This window comes from Somniosus microcephalus, chromosome 2 (assembly GCF_052327205.1).
Source record: "Somniosus microcephalus isolate GS21.2 chromosome 2, FLI_Smic_1.0, whole genome shotgun sequence".
Lineage (NCBI taxonomy): Eukaryota > Metazoa > Chordata > Chondrichthyes > Squaliformes > Somniosidae > Somniosus > Somniosus microcephalus.
Genome location: NC_140988.1, coordinates 330,708,764 through 330,726,297, shown reverse-complemented (window position 1 = coordinate 330,726,297; position 17,534 = coordinate 330,708,764). Strand labels below are relative to the sequence as shown.

Sequence of the window (17,534 nt, the reverse complement as noted above, 5' to 3'; positions counted from 1 at the left end):
TGGCAAGCTGGGGCCAACGCCCGAGTATTTATACTCCTTGGACGGCGCAACCAGCTGGCCGTCCAGCGTTATTTCATAGGTAGTTTCTTGATGATGAGATTTATAACACTTACCACTGAGCCAGACTGACATTATCAGGCAGGATTCGAGGGACAGGGAGGAAGGCTGAAGGGATTAGCACTTATATACCACCATCAACATCCTGGGGGGTCACCATTGACCAGAAACTTATAAATACAGTGGCAACTAGATCAGGTCAGAGGCTAGGTATTCTGCGGCGAGTGTCTCACCTCCTGACTCCCCAAAGCCTTTCCACCATCTACAAGGCACAAGTAAGGAGTGTGATGGAATACTCTCCACTTGCCTGGATGAGTGCAGCCCCAACAACACTCAAGAAGCTCGACACCATCCAGGACAAAGCAGCGCATTTGATTGGCACCCCATCCACCACCTTAAACATTCACTCCCTCCACCACTGGCATACCGTGGCTGCAGTGTGTACCATCTACAAGATGCACTGCAGCAACTCGCCAAGGCTTCTTCGGTAGCACCTCCCAAACCCACGACCTCTTCCACCTAGAAGGACAAGGGCAGCAGGCGCATGGGAACACCACCACCTCCAAGTTCCCCTCCAAGTCACACACCATCCTGACTTAGAAGTATATCTCCGATCCTTCATTGTCACTGGGTCAAAATCCTGGAACTCCCTCCCTAACAGCACTGTGGGAGTACCTTCACCACATGGACTGCAGCAGTTCAAAAAGGCAGCTCACCACCACATTCTCAAGGGCAACGAGGGATGGGCAATAAATGCTGGCCTTGCCAGAGATGCCCAGATCCCATAAGTGAATAAAAATATATATATAATGCGTTTCACATAATAAATGTCCCTAGGTGCTTTTCAGGACATCAGACGACACTGAGCACTGTGGCAGACAAGTTATAGGAGGTGATCAATGGTACGGTGAAATAGATAGGTTCTCAGGACGCTTTTAAAGATGGGAAGAGAAGTGGCAAAGCAGGGGAATTTTAGGTGAGAGTTCCAGAGTGATGGGCCTCAATATTTATGGGGAGGCAGTGAGGGAGCAGGGAGCGGGGTTGTTTTTGGTGGGAGGGGATTCCCAGAAATCCCGGGAATGCGGAGGTCCTGCCGAATTTAACGGCAGGACCTCATTATTCCATTTCCTGCCTGACAGCCGGGCAGATTGAGAGGCTGGCCGGCGACCGGGCAAGAAAGTCAATTGTAGACGGTCGAAGCCTGGGAGCCACTGGGGACAGTTCCCAGCAAACAGCAAAGATCAGGGGTTGGTGGTTGGGGTTCTGAGCATGGCAATCAGGAGGGAAGGAAACATCAGGGGGTGGTCGGGAGCGGGGGGGGGGAGGGGCAGCGGTCGGAGCCCAGCAATCGAGTGGGAGGTAAAGATCTCAGGTTTGGGGAGGTGCGGGTCGGCCGATCACGGTAGTGAGGAGAGGCCGCAATCGGCAGTAGGTTTGCTTGAGGGGCCGGGGGGTGAGGGGAGGAGGAGGGGTGGTGGTGCATGTTAACATCTGTTGTGTATGTAATAGGTATGTTACTTTAAACCTATGGCCAGGGCAGCACTACTTTGTAGGGCGTAGTGATACCGTAGTACCACTCCTGGCCATAGGGGTATAAATAGTACTGTGGGTACTGATCTCCCCTCAGTTTCCCGCCTGTTGGTATTAAGTAAAGACCTACGTTGAATCTTCCAAGCTGTCTCGTCATTATTGCATTAAGTATAGACACATACTTTATACTGGCGACGAGTAAGGTTTGAACTCACCAGTACACGGTGCAACAAAGGAACGGTAGCAGTACGGAGAGAGAAGGAGAGAGGCTTCTTACCAGCCAGCCTGCAGAGTCCAGCGTCGGCCGAAGGAGGCCGCCCAGCACTCCGGGTTCGGGAGGAGCGGCAGCAACGGAGCGAGAGAGAGAGGTTTCCAGTGGAGGCTGCGGCAGCTGAGAGAAGAGGCTGAACGGGCGCTCCAGCTACGGGGCAAAAGTCCACCCAGGGCCAGGTAAACTGAAATCCTTCCCGGGGAACGGGAGCTGCAAGGGCCAAAAATAACGACGCTGGAGAGAGGTCATTGACAGCAGAGGGAGAAAAAGCAGGAAAAACGCCATCTAGTGGAGAAAGCGGGAAAAGTTTTTTTTTCTCTTCAAAAGTTTAAAATGACTAAAGAAGGTTGTTTGTCAGCATTTGTTGAGGACACAGAAGAGTGGGATGCCTATATCGAAAGGCATGAACTTTATTGCATAGTAAACAAGGAGGAAGATGACCAAAAGGTAGCAACCTTATTAAATTTTATGGGGGCAAAAACATACGGTCTGCTGAGGAATCTTCTTACTCCAGAAAAGCCAGCAGACAAAACGTACGCCCAAATTGTTGATACGTTAAGGGAACATTTAAACCCTAAGCCACCATTTATAGCGGAAAGGTACCGCTTCTACAGACGCGACCAAAGGAATGATGAGTCGCAGGCAGCCTATTTAGCTGAGCTCAGAAGGTTGTCCAAACATTGCCAGTTTGGAGCCATATTGGCGGACGCGATCAGAGACATATTTGTCTGTGGCATGTTAAATGAGAATACACGTAAACGGTTGCTAGCCAAGAAACAGCTCAGCCTAGATCAGGCGATTGAAATAGCATGGGCCCACGAAGCAGCAGCACAGGGTGCTGCTCAAATACGACAAACCACAACCGGCTATGACACCCATGAGGTGACATTTCACAAAGGTAAATGCTACCGTTGTGGCAAAACCACCCACGACCAAAGTACTTGTTGGTTTCGTGATAAAATATGCCGGCAGTGTGGGAAAAAGGGGCATATAGCGAAAGTTTGTCGGTCTGGAAACCCAATCGTGGGGGCAATCCGAGCAGTACCAAGGCAAGGACAAAAATACATAAGATGTCTGACAGTAGCTCAGACGAGTCACAGGAAGGCACAAAAGCAGAGCCTAAAGGTCTGGGATGTCTCAAGTTATATGGTGTAGACAAAACAGAGGACCACAGCACAATGTGGGTTAAAATGAAGGTAGCAGGCGTCGAAGTTAATATGGAGCTGGACACGGGTTAAGCCCTATCAGTAATTAATGAACAAGATTATAACAGGCTGTTCAAACGCATTCCCTTAAAGGATACGGAAATTAAATTAAAAACATATACGGGACAAAAAGTTTACCCGAAGGGAAAAATGCAAGTAACAGTTAAATACAACGGCAGAAAAGTGCCAGGACTTTATTTATACGTCCTACCAAACGGTGGACCACCACTTTTGGGTAGGGAATGGATAAGAAAAATCCATTTCGACTGGAAGTCGATACACGAGTTAAAAGTAGAGACCACCACGGATGATACAACCATTACAAGCAGGCTGTCGAAACTATTGGCAAAAACACCAGAGGTGTTCCAACAAGGGCTGGGGACCTTAAAGGACATTAGAGCAAAAATAACTATTGCTCAAGACGCAAACCCCAAGTTTTGTAAGGCCAGACCGGTGCCTTATGCCATTCGGCCAGCGGTGGAAGCAGAACTGGATGCCTTAGAGAGTGCAGGTGTCCTTACAAAGATTGAGTGGAGCGAGTGGGCCACGCCCATCGTCCCAGTTATAAAGAAATCTGCAAATAACACACCGGGGGAACCAAAGAAGGTTCGCATTTGCGGGGATTTTAAGGTAACTATTAACCCAGTCCTGCACACGGTACAGTATCCGCTGCCGCGGATAGAGGACATATTCGCATCGTTAGCTGGGGGTAGACACTTTACGAAGATTGACCTTTGTCAAGCTTATTTACAGATGGAGGTGGAGCAGGACTCGAAAAAGCTCCTAACGATTAACACACACAAGGGATTGTACCAGTACAATCGCCTGGTATTTGGTGTGGCGTCCGCCCCGGCAATATGGCAGAGGACCATGGAACAGGTCCTACAGGGCATTCCAGGAACGCAATGCTACCTGGATGACATCCTGGTGACAAGACAAACGGATAACGACCACCTCGCTAACCTGGAGCGAGTACTTCTGCGGTTACAACAATACGGACTCAGGGCGAACAAGCAGAAATGTGAGTTTTTCCAGGAACGTATCTCATACTGTGGTCACATTATAGATAAGGAAGGCCTGCATAAGTCCCCGGAAAAGATCGAGGCAGTAGTGAAGGCCCCGCCCCCCGAGAATGTATCTCAGTTACGATCATTCTTAGGCCTTATAAACTATTACCATAAGTTCCTCCCGAACTTATCGTCCATTTTACATCCACTAAATTCATTGCTGCAAAAGGGAGTCTCCTGGAATTGGGACGAAGCGTGTGAGGCTGCTTTTAAAAAGGGTAAACAACTCATTACATCAAAGGAAGTACTCGCACACTTTGACCCAAAAATGCCAATGAGGTTGGCATGTGACGCCTCCCGGTACGGTATAGGAGCAGTGTTGTCACACAAATTTCCCAATGGGACGGAGAGGCCAATAGCATTTGCCTCAAGGTCGTTAACTACAGCCGAAAGAAACTATGCGCAAATCGACAGGGAGGCCCTCAGTCTGGTGTGGGGTGTAAAAAAATTCCACCACTACCTGCATGGGCAACGTTTCACACTACTGACGGATCATCAACCGTTGGTGTCGATATTTAATCCAACAAAAGGGGTGCCCCTGATGACGGCCCAAAGGCTACAGAGATGGTCACTGTTCTTAGGAGCACACCAGTACCTTATCGAATATAAGGGTACCAAACAGCATGGCAATGCGGATGGCCTGTCGCGGCTACCCTTGCCTGCCGAGATCGAAGAGATAGTACAGGACCCCGTGGAAATATATCATACGGCTGTTATGGAACACTTGCCCATCACCAGCCAATGTATCGAGCGGGAAACATGGAACGACCCGACATTGGCAAGGGTTTACGAATTAACCGTGAAAGGCTGGCCGGCGCAGGGTGACACATCATTGCCGGCGTTTTCGGCAAGGAAGGACCAGTTGTCCGTCTGCCGGGGCACATTGATGTGCGGAGCCAGGGTGGTGGTCCCTCAAAAATTACAACATAAAGGCCTAGAAATTCGGTGGGGTTAGCGCCCAATTAGAGGCGTTAGAGGGCCTTGCACCGGAATTATAGCCGCGATCGAAATTGCGTTGGGCCCTACCATCGGCGTTAGCCGGTAGCGCTGCGCCGGCACCGATGACGTCATCGGTGTGCGCAGCGTCCCGGTTGCCGTGGTAATGCGGCCGGACGCCCAAATTCAGTTGCGGCCGCCTCGCCCGTGGCAGCCGCAACCAACGATTGTTCAACGGGATGTTGCAGCACGTAGCGCCGGCGCATTAAGGTGGAGCGGCGGCCGGCCGCTTTCCCGGCGGCCGCCTGCCCGCACCTCCCTCCCCGGACTCCTCCACCACCCCCCCGCGGCACTGATGTGTGTGGCCCGCGAGCCCGGCACTTCTCCGAGGTGCCGGGCTCATTTGTCGGGCGAATCGACCGGTCAGCGGTCGGCTGCAGGCAGCTCCTCCTTAACAGAAGGAGGAGGCCTGCAGTACCCCAGCCTGCCGCACCGCATCGGGTGCCGCAGCGGGGGATTAATGCCGCAAACCTGCATTCAGCGCCCATAGCGAGGCGCTGAAACCCTCCATTAGCGCCCGCAGCCGTCTGGGCGCGGGGCAGCTGAATTTTTGGCGGGCGCAGCGGCAATTATCGCGGGCGCAAAATTTCGGGCGCAAAAGCCCTGGCGGAGGCAAACCTAATTTCTAGGCCAAAGTGTTGCAGGACTTACACGAAGGTCATCTGGGGGGTGTCAAAATGAAAAGCCTCGCCAGAGCCTACGTCTGGTGGCCCGGCATTGACAGGGACATTGAGGAAGTAGCAAAAGCGTGCCAAGGGTGCCAGATGGTACAGAACGTACCACCACAAGCCCCACTACATCCGTGGGAGTGGCCCTCAACGCCGTGGCAAAGGATCCACGTGGACTTCGCTGGCCCCTTCCTGGATGCGATGTTCCTTATTGTAGTGGACGCCCATTCAAAATGGCCGGAGGTCATAAAGATGTCATCAACGACAGCCGAAAAGACGGTCGCAGTCTTAAGGACCATTTTTGCCCGAAACGGGGTGCCCGAGCAAGTCTGTTCGGACAATGGGCCACAATTTGTGGCAGAAGAATTTCAAGCATTCCTAAAAAGGAATGGAGTGCGACATTATATGTCCGCACCATATCATCCGGCTACAAATGGGCTGGCAGAGCAATTTATACAGACTTTTAAAAAGGCCATCAAGGCGATGGGGGAGGAAAGGTTGCCACTACAACACAAGGTGGACAACTTCCTATTCGCATACCGTAATGCTGCACATACGGTGACCAACCAGGCCCCCGCCGTCATGTTCTTTAATAGAAGGTTAAGGTCTCGCCTTGAATTGCTCAGGCCAAACATTCGGAGAGATGTGGAAAACCGAGTATTTCGTAGGGCTCCTGACAGACAGACACGGAGCTTCGAGGTGGGGCAGCAAGTGTTGGCCCGTGATTATAGGAATGAAAAGTGGCGGTCTGGTACGATAAAGGCCCGCCAGGGACCTTTGATGTACACAGTTGAGACAGGGGAAGGCATAATCAGACGACATGCTGATCAACTTGTGGAGTCCAGAAACCCAACTGATTCACTACCTCAAACGTCTCAGCACATTGTTACAGCGGAATCACGGCCCAGCTCGTCGTTACAGAGGTCTCAGGATTGCGAGGAGTTCAGCACTCCAGTGATCTCCACGGCACAGGATGTGCCATCAGACACCGACGAGTCCAGCGATGAAGGGGTGACGGAAGTACCGCCGCCTACACCGAGACCGACTAGAGAAAGACGTTATCCTAGTCGAGACAGGAGGCCTCCTCAGAGACTGAATCTATAACATGTTTCTGTTTATATATATATATAAGTAGACAACTCTTGATGTAAATATGTTATGTATATTGTGTTACCAAATGTTATTAGCCCTAGTTATGGGGCATCTATTGACTTAATTGCACGGGTACGTTTTAATTAAAAGGGGAGGAATGTTGTGTATGTAATAGGTATGTTACTTTAAACCTATGGCCAGGGCAGCACTACTTTGTAGGGCGTAGTGATACCGTAGTACCACTCCTGGCCATAGGGGTATAAATAGTACTGTGGGTACTGATCTCCCCTCAGTTTCCCGCCTGTTGGTATTAAGTAAAGACCTACGTTGAATCTTCCAAGCTGTCTCGTCATTATTGCATTAAGTATAGACACATACTTTATACATCGACCCCAAGGAGTTTGGTGGCTGAAGGCTCTACCATGTGTGGTTGAGCAGAATGAGGGATGGAACACACACACCACAGGCACACGCACACGCACATATACTTAATAGACCAATGTTGGAAGAGCAGAGGATGTGTGCTAGGTTATTGGGCTGGATAAGATAGGAGAGGTAGGCTGAAGCAAGCCCATGGAGACATTTGAAAAATACAAATAAGGACTTTAAAGTCAATGCACTTGGGGAGTGGGAGCCAATGAAGGTTGGCAAGGACAAGAGTTGTAGGAATTCAGGGCTTTGCATGGAATATGATCATAGATAGTGGATGCATTGGTTGTGTTCTTCCAAAGTTCCCTAGATTCTAGAACAGTTCCAGTGGATTGGAAGGTTGCAAATGTAACCCCTTTATTCAAGAAAGGCGGGAGAGAAAAAACAGGGAACTACAGGCCAGTTAGCCTGACATCAGTCGTCAGGAAAATGCTGGAATCCATTATTAAGGAAGTGGTAACAGGGCATTTAGAAAATCATAATATGATTAGGCAGAGTCAACATGGTTTTATGAAAGGGAAATCGTGTTTAACAAATTTATTCGCGTTTTTTGAGGATGTAACTAGCAGGGCAGATAAGGGGGACCCAGTGGATGTAGCATATTTGGATTTCCAAAAGGCATTCGATAAGGTGCCACATAAAAGGTTGCTACGCAAGATAAGAGCTCATAGGGTTTGGGGTAATATGTTAGCATGGATAGAGGATTGGTTAATGGACAGATAACAGAGAGTAGGGATACACGGGTCATTTTCAGGTTGGCAGGTTGTAACTAGTGCGGCAAGGATCAGTGCTTGGGCCTCAGCTATTTACAATTTATATTAATGACTTAGATGAAGTCCAAGTTTGCTGATGATAGACGGGAAAGTAAGCTGTGAGGAGGGAACAAAGAGCCTGCAAAGGGATATAGACAGGCTACGTGAGTGGGCAATAAGGTAGCAGATGGAGTATAATGTGGGGAAATGTGAGGTTATTCACTTTGGTAGGAAGAATAGAAAAACAGAATATTTTTTAAATGGTGAGAAACTATTAAATGTTGGTGTTCAGAGAGATTTAGGTGTCCTCGTACAGGAAACACAGAGAGTTAGCATGCAGGTACAGCAAGCAATTTGGAAGGCAAATGGCGTGTTGACCTTTCATGCAAGGGGGTTGCAGTACAAGAGTAAGGAAGTCTTCATACAATTGTACAGGGCTTTGGTAAGACCACATCTGGAGTACTGTGCATAGTTTTGGTCTCCTTATCTGAAGAAGGATATATTTGCCTTAGAGGCAGTGCAACGAAGGTTCACTAGATTGATTCCTGGGATGAGAGGGTTGTCCTATAAGGAGAGATTGAGTAGATTGGGCCTATACACTCTGGAGTTTAGAAGAATGAGAGGTGATCTCATTGAAACATATAAGATTCAGAGGGGATTGACAGGGTAGATGCTGAGAGGTTGTTTTCCCTGGCTGGAGAGTCTAGAACTAGGGGGCTTGATCTCAGGATAAGGGGTCAGCCATTTAAGACAGAGATGAGGAGGAATTTCTTCTCTCAGAGGGTTGTGAATATTTGGAATTCTCTACCCCAGAGGGCTGTGGATGCTGAATCATTGAGTATATTCAAGGCTGAGATAGATAGATGTTTGGACTCCAGGGGAATCAAGGGATATGGGGATCTGGCGGGAAAGTGGAGTTGAGGTCGAAGATCAGCCATGATCTTATTGAATGGCGGAACAGGCTCGAGGGACTGTATGGCCTATTCCTTCTCCTAATTCTTAAGTTCTTATAGCAACAAAGTTCTGGATGAGTTGGAGTTTATATAGGGTAGAATTCTGGAGGCCTGAGAGCAGATCTTAGAGTAATTAAGCCCAAGGTGCTGAAGACGTGGTGAGGGTTTCAGTGGTGGTCGGGGCGAGATAGAGACATAGGCGACAAAAGTTACAGAGGTGGGTCAATTGGCCTTGGTGATGGAGCAGATGTGAGGTATGAAGCTCAGCTCAAGATCAAACAGGACACAGGTTGTATACTTCTTTTGTTCTTTTGTTCTCTCCCAGCCCTGCCTTTCGATCTATTTCATTTCCTTTCCAGTTTTGAAAAAGGTTTAGACCCGAAATGTCGACTCTAATTTCTCTCCATGGATGTTGCCTGGCCTGCTGAGTTTTTCCAGCATTTCCTGTTGTTATTTCACAGGTTGTATACCGTTGGGTTCAGCCTGAGTGAAGTTCAACCTATCCAATTTAGTATAATTGATACATCATGGAGATGGCTTTAACAGAGAGAAAGTTCAACAATTTCAGATCATAACCTCTGGCCCCCTTTTTTCAGACGGCAGCTGTTGCTGATGATTCTGATATTCCCATTTACACCTCCTCTAGAGCCATCTTTTGTTTCTTTATTTGTCCCATTACCATCTCCTTTCGCCTTGCACCATCATCCCTTTTGTCATTTAATCTCTCCTGCCTTCTACCCTATCACAGACCTTCCCTTTTGTTCTTTCCTCCTCTCCCCACTTTCTCTGCCTCTGTACTTGCTTAAAACCTGCGACATTTATAACTTTTTCCAGTTTTGACGAAAGGTCATTGACCTGAAACATTAACTCTGTTTCTCTCTCCACAGATGCTGCCTGACTTGCTGAATATTTCCAGCATTTTCTGTTTTTATTAAAACAAACCCACAAACCCATACCTGGCCAGCTTCTCGTCTTCCACTTGTTTCTGACCTTCAATGGATTCATCCAATTTTGCTCGTTCCGCTGCCACTTGTTTTGGGTTCTTTGTATATTTCTCCACTGAAAACAGAAAGCAAACATTTTTTGTGAACATCTTTCATCACATTGAAACTATGTCCAAGGCGGCAGTGGTGGGTGGTCTAAGTGGGACAGGAAGGAGGTTGGTGAGATTAGCATCCAGCAGGCACTCTGACGGGAAGGTCAGTGAGAAAGGTGGATGAGAAATTGGGATTGCTGCTTGTAAGGCGGCAGTGATGGGTGCCTCGATGGGGCCTTTTGAAGAATGCCGAGAGAGACACAGAGGGTAGCTGTGGGCTTATCCAAGGGCGGTTCAAGGCTGGGATAGTGGCAATAAGAAGGCAGCGGTGTAGTGATAGGTTAGGGTAGGGATTAGGAGAGGCAAAGAATTTGATAGGGTTAGGGTGGCACGACTGGGTAACAGGAAGGGGAGCAAACAGGAGATAAAAGACCAAGACGGGTCAAGAGAACAAAAAATGGGAGATAGGAGTAATGGGCAGCCAAAATGTGTATGCGAATTGACACAGGGGGAATTTAGATCAAGAAGGTGGGTCAGGCAATCTTCTGAAGCCATATTAGCTGCTACTTACTAGGTAATTATCATACAAGTAATCTTAGATACACCTTCCAGTTCATTATTACCATTAGATGCCCCCACCCACCAATGTCCTTCCCATGCCGCAATTGATGGCTAACCTCCCCCCGACCCCAGGCACAGATGTGCGGCCTTCACACGTGACTCCAGTGGACTTGTGGCATGGAAGTAGGTGCCAGAGAGTGAAGGGTGATATAACTTTACCTTGCACAGGGATTTGTGGGGTGTTGGGAGGTGGGGGGTGTCCCTCTGAGTTTAGATTGCCTTGCCTGTTTTCTTGGTAACATAATCAAATATATAATTTGTCAAAAGAATAAAAATGGTTGGGAGAAAGCTAAACAAATTTCTTACAATTCTCCTGAACCTGAAGCTTGCGTGTGTCCATCACTTCCTTCTTCAAGCGATCTTGAGCCTCTTTCTTTAGGCACATCTGTTCAAGGCGTTTGGCCCATGTTTTCTCCACATCTGCCTGAATCAGCCGTTCCGCTTCCTCATCCTGAACTTTTTGATCATCTGCCTTCTGGGCCAAATATTTTTGATACATCTGCTGTTCTCTCCGATAGTCCAACTAAGAAAAGAAAGAAAGAACGAAAGAAAGAATGACAGGTTGTTTTTTTTAATTAACAGGATTGTGAGCAAAATGAGCTTTTCCCCTTCCCCTCCGGTGGGCTATGATCAAGCCGATACAAGCACTTGTGGCATATATGTAATCATTGCCATTCGATTCAATGATAGGTGTTATAAATCTCATCATTCATCAAGAAACTACTCGTGAAATAACGCTGGACGGCCAGCTGGTGGCGCCGTCCAAGGAGTATAAATACTCGGGCGTCGGCCCCAGCTTGTCAGGGACATTTTGTAAGACAAGGAACTAGTGAAGCACAACTAGACCTCCATGTTCTGAAACAAGTTGATTAAAGCCTTGCTTTATGTTCAAACCAAGTGCGTAGTGAGTTTTATTACGTCAATTTAATCAACTTGATATCGACTCCACGCTTTGGGTGATTTCAGGAACAGCCAGCTACGACTCGAACCGTAGAAAGGAACTCAGACAAGTAATCGAGCCATCATGGAGCAACTACTCAGACCCGCCCGTCTCGACCTGGACCCGAATTCACTTACAGCTGCTAAGGTATGGAAACACTGGTATCGTACTTTCAGCAACTTCCTCAGGGTGTGTGGTGAAAATGTTCCTGATAAATTAGAGATACTTGCTAATTATGTATCCCCTCATGTGTTTGATTATATCAAAGACTGTGTAGACTATGACGCCGCTATCCAAATACTACAGCAGCTATATGTCAAGTCCCCAAATGAAATTTTTGCTCAGCATCTACTGGCCACAACTCAACAACAACCCGGGGAATCACTTGACGAATTCCTTCAGAAACTTCGCAGGCTCAGCAAAGATTGTAATCTTAAAGCTGTTACAGCTGAGCAGTACTAGGAGGAGTTAATTCGTGATTCCTTTATTAATGGGATTGTGTCTCCCTTCATACATCAGCGTCTGTTGGAGAATAAAACCCTCAAGTTACAGGCTGCCTATGACCAGGCATGTTCTCTGGACTTAGCAAAGAGGAATGCAGACACCTATCTTTCATCACGTGCACGGGCTGCTGCTATCACTTTTAGTGACTCTTTCGATAGGCCTCGGGCAGAAGCCCTCACGGATGACTGCTGATGACAACCCTACCCCAGAAACCTACACTGATGATGATCCCGCCCTAGCGGCATCTTGGCAATCTGGAAGGAAGTGTTTCTTCTGTGGAGGTGCGTTCCATTATAGGAAATTTTGTCCTGTTCGTAACGCGACCTTCAATCATTGCAGCAAGAAAGGTCACTTTTCTAAGGTATGCCAGTCAAGAGCCGCTGTTAGTAAGAAAGGACACTTTCCTAAGGTATACCGGTCGAGAGCTCCTGTTAGTTTTGCAGCTACTATCTATAAAACTGCTCCTCCCCCAAGAACCACTACTAAGGTTACAGCTGTCAAGGGTAAAACTGCCCCTCCTCCCATCACAGCTGTTTTTCCCCAAAGTCTGTCCCATGCAGCCACAAAGGTTTCGGTAAATGGACACATTTTGAGTGCACTAATCGACTCATGCAGCTCTGACAGCTTCATTAGTGAGCGGGCTGTCAGTAAGTTAAAACTGCGTATTTACCCCTTGGACAGGGAAATTGCAATGGCTCTGATGACACTGACCACCAATTCTTCCGGCATTTGTCTTGTCGAACTTATTCTCAATGGCCGCACTTATTTCTCCACCCAGCTCGGGGTGCTCAAGAACCTATGCAGTGATGTGGTCCTGGGACAGGATTTCCAGAAACAACACAAAAGACTCACTTTCGAATTTGGAGGGTCAAAGCCGGAGCTTACTATTTCCAAAGTACCATTTTGTGCGCTTTCGGCGGCTTCACTCGACGAGCCCTCCTTGTTTGCCAATCTTTCCCCCCAATGTAAACCCATAGTCACTAAATCACGACATTTCAGCCAAGATGATCGATCCTTTATCGAGGCAGAAATCTCTCGCCTTCTAGCTGATGGTATCATTGAGCCATGTTCATCTTCCTGGCGGGCTCAAGTCGTCGTTGTCAAAAATCCTCTGAAGCAACACAAGAAACGTCTTTGCATCGATTACTCGCAAACTATTACCCAGTACACTGACCTAGATGCCTACCCACTACCACGCATCGATGACATGGTCAATAACCTTGCCAACTACAAGGTATTTTCAGCACATATCATCAAGTGCCGTTAAAGGACTCTGACAAGAAGTATATGGCCTTTGAGGCCAATGGTTGGCTTTTCCAGTTTTGTCGCCTTCCATTTGGGGTCACCAATGGGGTGGCCGTCTTTCAACGGGCAATGGATAGCCTAGTCAAACAGGAGAACTTAACGGACACATTTCCATATCTGGATAATATCACCATTGCTGGACAGCTAAGACCCATGGGGGGCGAAATTCGGTATCGCCCCGTTTGGGGCGCTAGTATTGGCGGTGCGCAAAGTTTAGCGCCAGGCGCAAATTATCGCCACCTCCTGCGAAATTGGGTACCTGCGCCCCTGAGGGTGATTGCGGCGCTAAATCAGGTGCTGCACGACAGTCTTAAGGCGCTAACCCAGCGGAGCGAGGCGCTACCTCACAGTGCTGGTGAAGCTCATGTGATTTCAGTCAGCAATGGAACACAGACACACTGGCACCATCCAATTCTTAAAGGGGAGTTCTGACGAATGGTCATCGACCTGAAACGTTAAATCTGTTTCTCTCTTCACAGATGCTGCTTGACCTGCTGAGTTTCTCCTGCATTTTCTGTTTTTTTCTTAAAGGGGAGGGTTGATCTTGCCTTGTTCTCCATCCACATCCTGCTCATTGCAGCCTTGAGTCTCGGCCTGAATCTCAGCCTGGAGAGACCTGTACATCAAATCTGCTGGAAAGAACAATGGAGAGACCCAGGGAAAGATCTCAGAGTGCAGACCCCACAGTCTCTTCTAATTTGATACAAGGAAGGGCAAATCAAAACCAACCTGCAAAACTCTTTCACACAGCGTGGAATCTCTCCAGAAGTCTGTCTCTCTCTCTCACAATGTGTGGTGCAAAAATATCACCTTCAAAAAAGGCAGGAGGTGTTCCCCTTTAAATAGCGCTCCCCTAGTCCTTTTCAGACAGCATAACGGTCCCCTCAACCAGTCGTTGCTAGCGCCAGGCGGTAAGGCAGGGGGCGCCACTGAATTTCCAGACCAGGGCGCCCCAAGGGCGTTGCACTCTGTAATGATGTCATGATCTGCATGCACCGGTGAGCGGGCGCTACGATTTAGCGCCGGTGCTAAATGTCCGCTCAATTTGGGAAGAGGCGCAGGGTTCACTGCGCCCGGGCGCTAGTTGGTTAGCGCCCCACTTCTCGACCTCTTTTGGCGCTAATGGGTGGCGCAACCAACCGAATTTTTCCCCCATTGTCTGCAATTCCTGCATTTCAGGTGTCCTGGGTGACCGTGTGTGCAGAAAGTGCCTCCGGCTGCTCGAGCTTGAACTCAGTTTCTGAGCTTGAGGAGCAGCTGGAATCACTGCAGGGCATACGGGACGCTGAGAATTTCCTGGATGGTATGTTCCAGGAGGTGGTTGCCCCACAGCCACAGAGAGTTCAAGACAGTAGGAAAGTGACAATCCGGCAAGAGCCAGACAGTGCAGGAATCCTCCAGGAATGTGGCACTCACTAACCGTTTTTCAGTATTGGGGGTGCTGACACCTCAAAGGAGTGCAGTCCAGAGCATGGCACCATGGAGCAAAGGACTGCGCAGGGGTGGGGGGGGGGGGGGCACAGTGAAGTGTAGGAATGGGTATTCTGTAGTCAGGGGGACAGACAGGCGTTTCTGCAACTGCCGACATGAGTTCCACATGGTGTGTTGCCTTCCTGGTGCGTTGCCTTCCTGGTGCTAGGATAAAGGACATCACTGAGAGGGTGCAGAAAACTTTGCTGGGGGTAGAGGAACAGTCAAAAGTGGTGGTCCATGTGGGAACCAATAACATAGGAAGGAAAAGCATTGAGGTTCTGCAGTCAGAGTATGTTATAGGCTACCAAATAATGGGAAGGAGATAGAGGAGTAAATTTCTTAGGCACATTACAAAAATATGCAAGAACTATAGAATAGTGATAATAGGGGACTTCAATTATTCTAATATAGACTGTGATAGGAACAGTATAAAGGAAAAAGAGGGGGAGGAATTCCTGAAATGTGTACAAGAGAACTTTCTTGATCAGTATGTACCCAGCCCAATGAGGAAGGGAGCAGTGCTGGATCCAGTTCTGAGAATGAAGTGGGGCAAGTGGAGCATGTTTCAGTGGGGGAGCATTTGGGGAACAGTGATCATAATATCATCAGGTTTAGAATAGTTATGGAAAAGGACAAGGAACAGTCAAGCGTAAAAATATCTAACTGGAGGAGGGCTAATTTCAGTGAGTTGAAAATGGGTCTGGCCCAGGCGAATGGGAGTCAAAAATTGGTGGGCAAAACAGTAATTGAACAATGGGAGGCCTTCAAAGAGGAGATGGTTCAGGTACACAGTAGACACATTCCATTAGGGGAAGGGAAGGGCATCTAGAGCTAGAACTCCCTGGATGACTAAAGATATAGGCCTAAAAATTTGGTTGCTTTGCAGCTCCGAGGGCGCTAACAGGGCGCAAAGCAACTAGCGCCTGGGCGCGGCGCCGCCAACGCCTCCCGCGAAATTCAGCAGGAGGTTAGCGATGACGGTAACCGTTAGCATCCCGCGGCGCTGCCGGCGATGACGTCTTGCCGTATGCAGCGCCCCGGCCACGATCTTCAGTAGCACCCCCTGACTTACCACCAGACACTATGTCCGACGGGGTCAGGGGGCCTACTTGCGGCCGGGGCGGTGCTAATTAAAGGCAAGGTTCCGGGTGGCCATTTTTGTTGCTGGCTGCCTGCCAGCACCTGCCCGCTCGGCCGTCCCCAGCCTCCTCTGAAGCCCCCCAACAGAGTGCCGGCTCTTTTGCCGGCACTCCAATCCCTAGTGGCCCAGCTGGGCCCTGGGTCGCGCTGCGCAAGGCCCCTCCCTTTTAAGAAGGGGAGGAAGGCCTGCAGTACCGCGGCACGTAGCGCCGCGATATTCACTCGCAGCGCCCCAAGAGGGAGGCGGGGCGCTTCCAGTAGCACTCCGCTTCCCTCTTGGGGCACTACCGATGTATTTCAGCTGCGGGGATGCTAATTTTTTCAAGGTGCTAAAAGTAGCAAAATTAAACAGAAAAAGGGGACTTATGACAAAAGTAAGGTTCATAATACAGTAGAGAACCAAGCTGAATACAGAAAGTACAGAGATCTAAAAAAGGAATAAGAGGGGCAAAGACAGAGTATGAGGATAGATAAGTGGTTAACATAAAAGAGAACACAAAAGTTTTTTATAAACATATAAATAGTAAAAAGGTCATCAGAGGAGGGGTGAGGCCGAACAGAGACAAAAAAGGAGATCTTTCTGTGGAGGCAGAGGGCATGGCTGAGGTACGAAATGAATACTTTGCATCAGTCTTCACTAGAGAACAGGATGCTATGATTGTCGCAGTAAAGGAGGAGGTAGTAGCGACATTGGACAGGATAAAAATAGATAAAGAGAAGGTACTTAAAAGGTTGAAAGTACTCAAAGTAGAAAAGTCACCCGGTTCGGATGGGATGCATCCTAGGTTACTGAGTAAGTAAGAATAGAAATTGCAGAGGCTCTGGTCACAATCTTTCAATCCTCCTCAGATATGGGTGTGGTGTCAGAGGACTGGAGGATTGCAAATATTACACCCATTCAAAAAAAAAGGGAGATACATAAACGAGGCAACTACAGGCCAGTCAGCCTAATATCAGTGGTGGAAAAACTTTTAGAGACAATATTCCAGGACAAAATTAATTGGCATTTGGAAAAGAATGGGCTAATAAATGAAAGTCAGCACAGATTTGTTAAAGGCAAATCATGCTCGACTAACTTGTAGGAACAGCAGTAGGCCATTTAGCTCCTCGAGCTTGTTCCACCATGCAATGAAGGCCATGGCTGATCCATAACTCCATACAACCGCCTTTGCCCCACATCCCTTAATATCTTTGGTTAACAGAAATCTATCAATCTCAGATTTAAAATTAACGATTGACCCAGTATCAATAGCCATTTGCAGAAGAGAGTTCCAAACTTCTACCACCATTTGTGTGTAGAAGTGTTTCCTAACTTCACTCCTGAAAGGTCTGGCTCTAATTTTTAGGCTAATTTGTCCCCTAGTCCTAGATTCCCCAACCAATGGAAATAGTTTCGCTCTATCTTTTTTTATTTATTATTCGCTTATGGGATCTGGGCATTGCTGGCAAGGCCAGCATTTATTGTCCATCCCTAGTTGCCCTTGAGAAGGTGGTG

General features: G+C 48.2%; 1 protein-coding gene across 1 annotated transcript in view; it reads right to left on the bottom strand.

Annotated features, from left to right (window-relative positions):
- The window catches only part of cfap53 (cilia and flagella associated protein 53), a 97,398-nt gene that overhangs the window by 20,943 nt on the left and 58,921 nt on the right, over positions 1–17,534 (bottom strand). Inside the window, exons 6-7 of the mRNA XM_085974924.1 lie at positions 10,984–11,200; positions 9,977–10,079 (exon numbers count right to left, since the gene is read on the bottom strand). Coding sequence (XP_085831050.1) covers positions 9,977–10,079; positions 10,984–11,200 — 320 coding nt within the window. The remainder of the gene's footprint in view (positions 1–9,976; positions 10,080–10,983; positions 11,201–17,534) is intronic.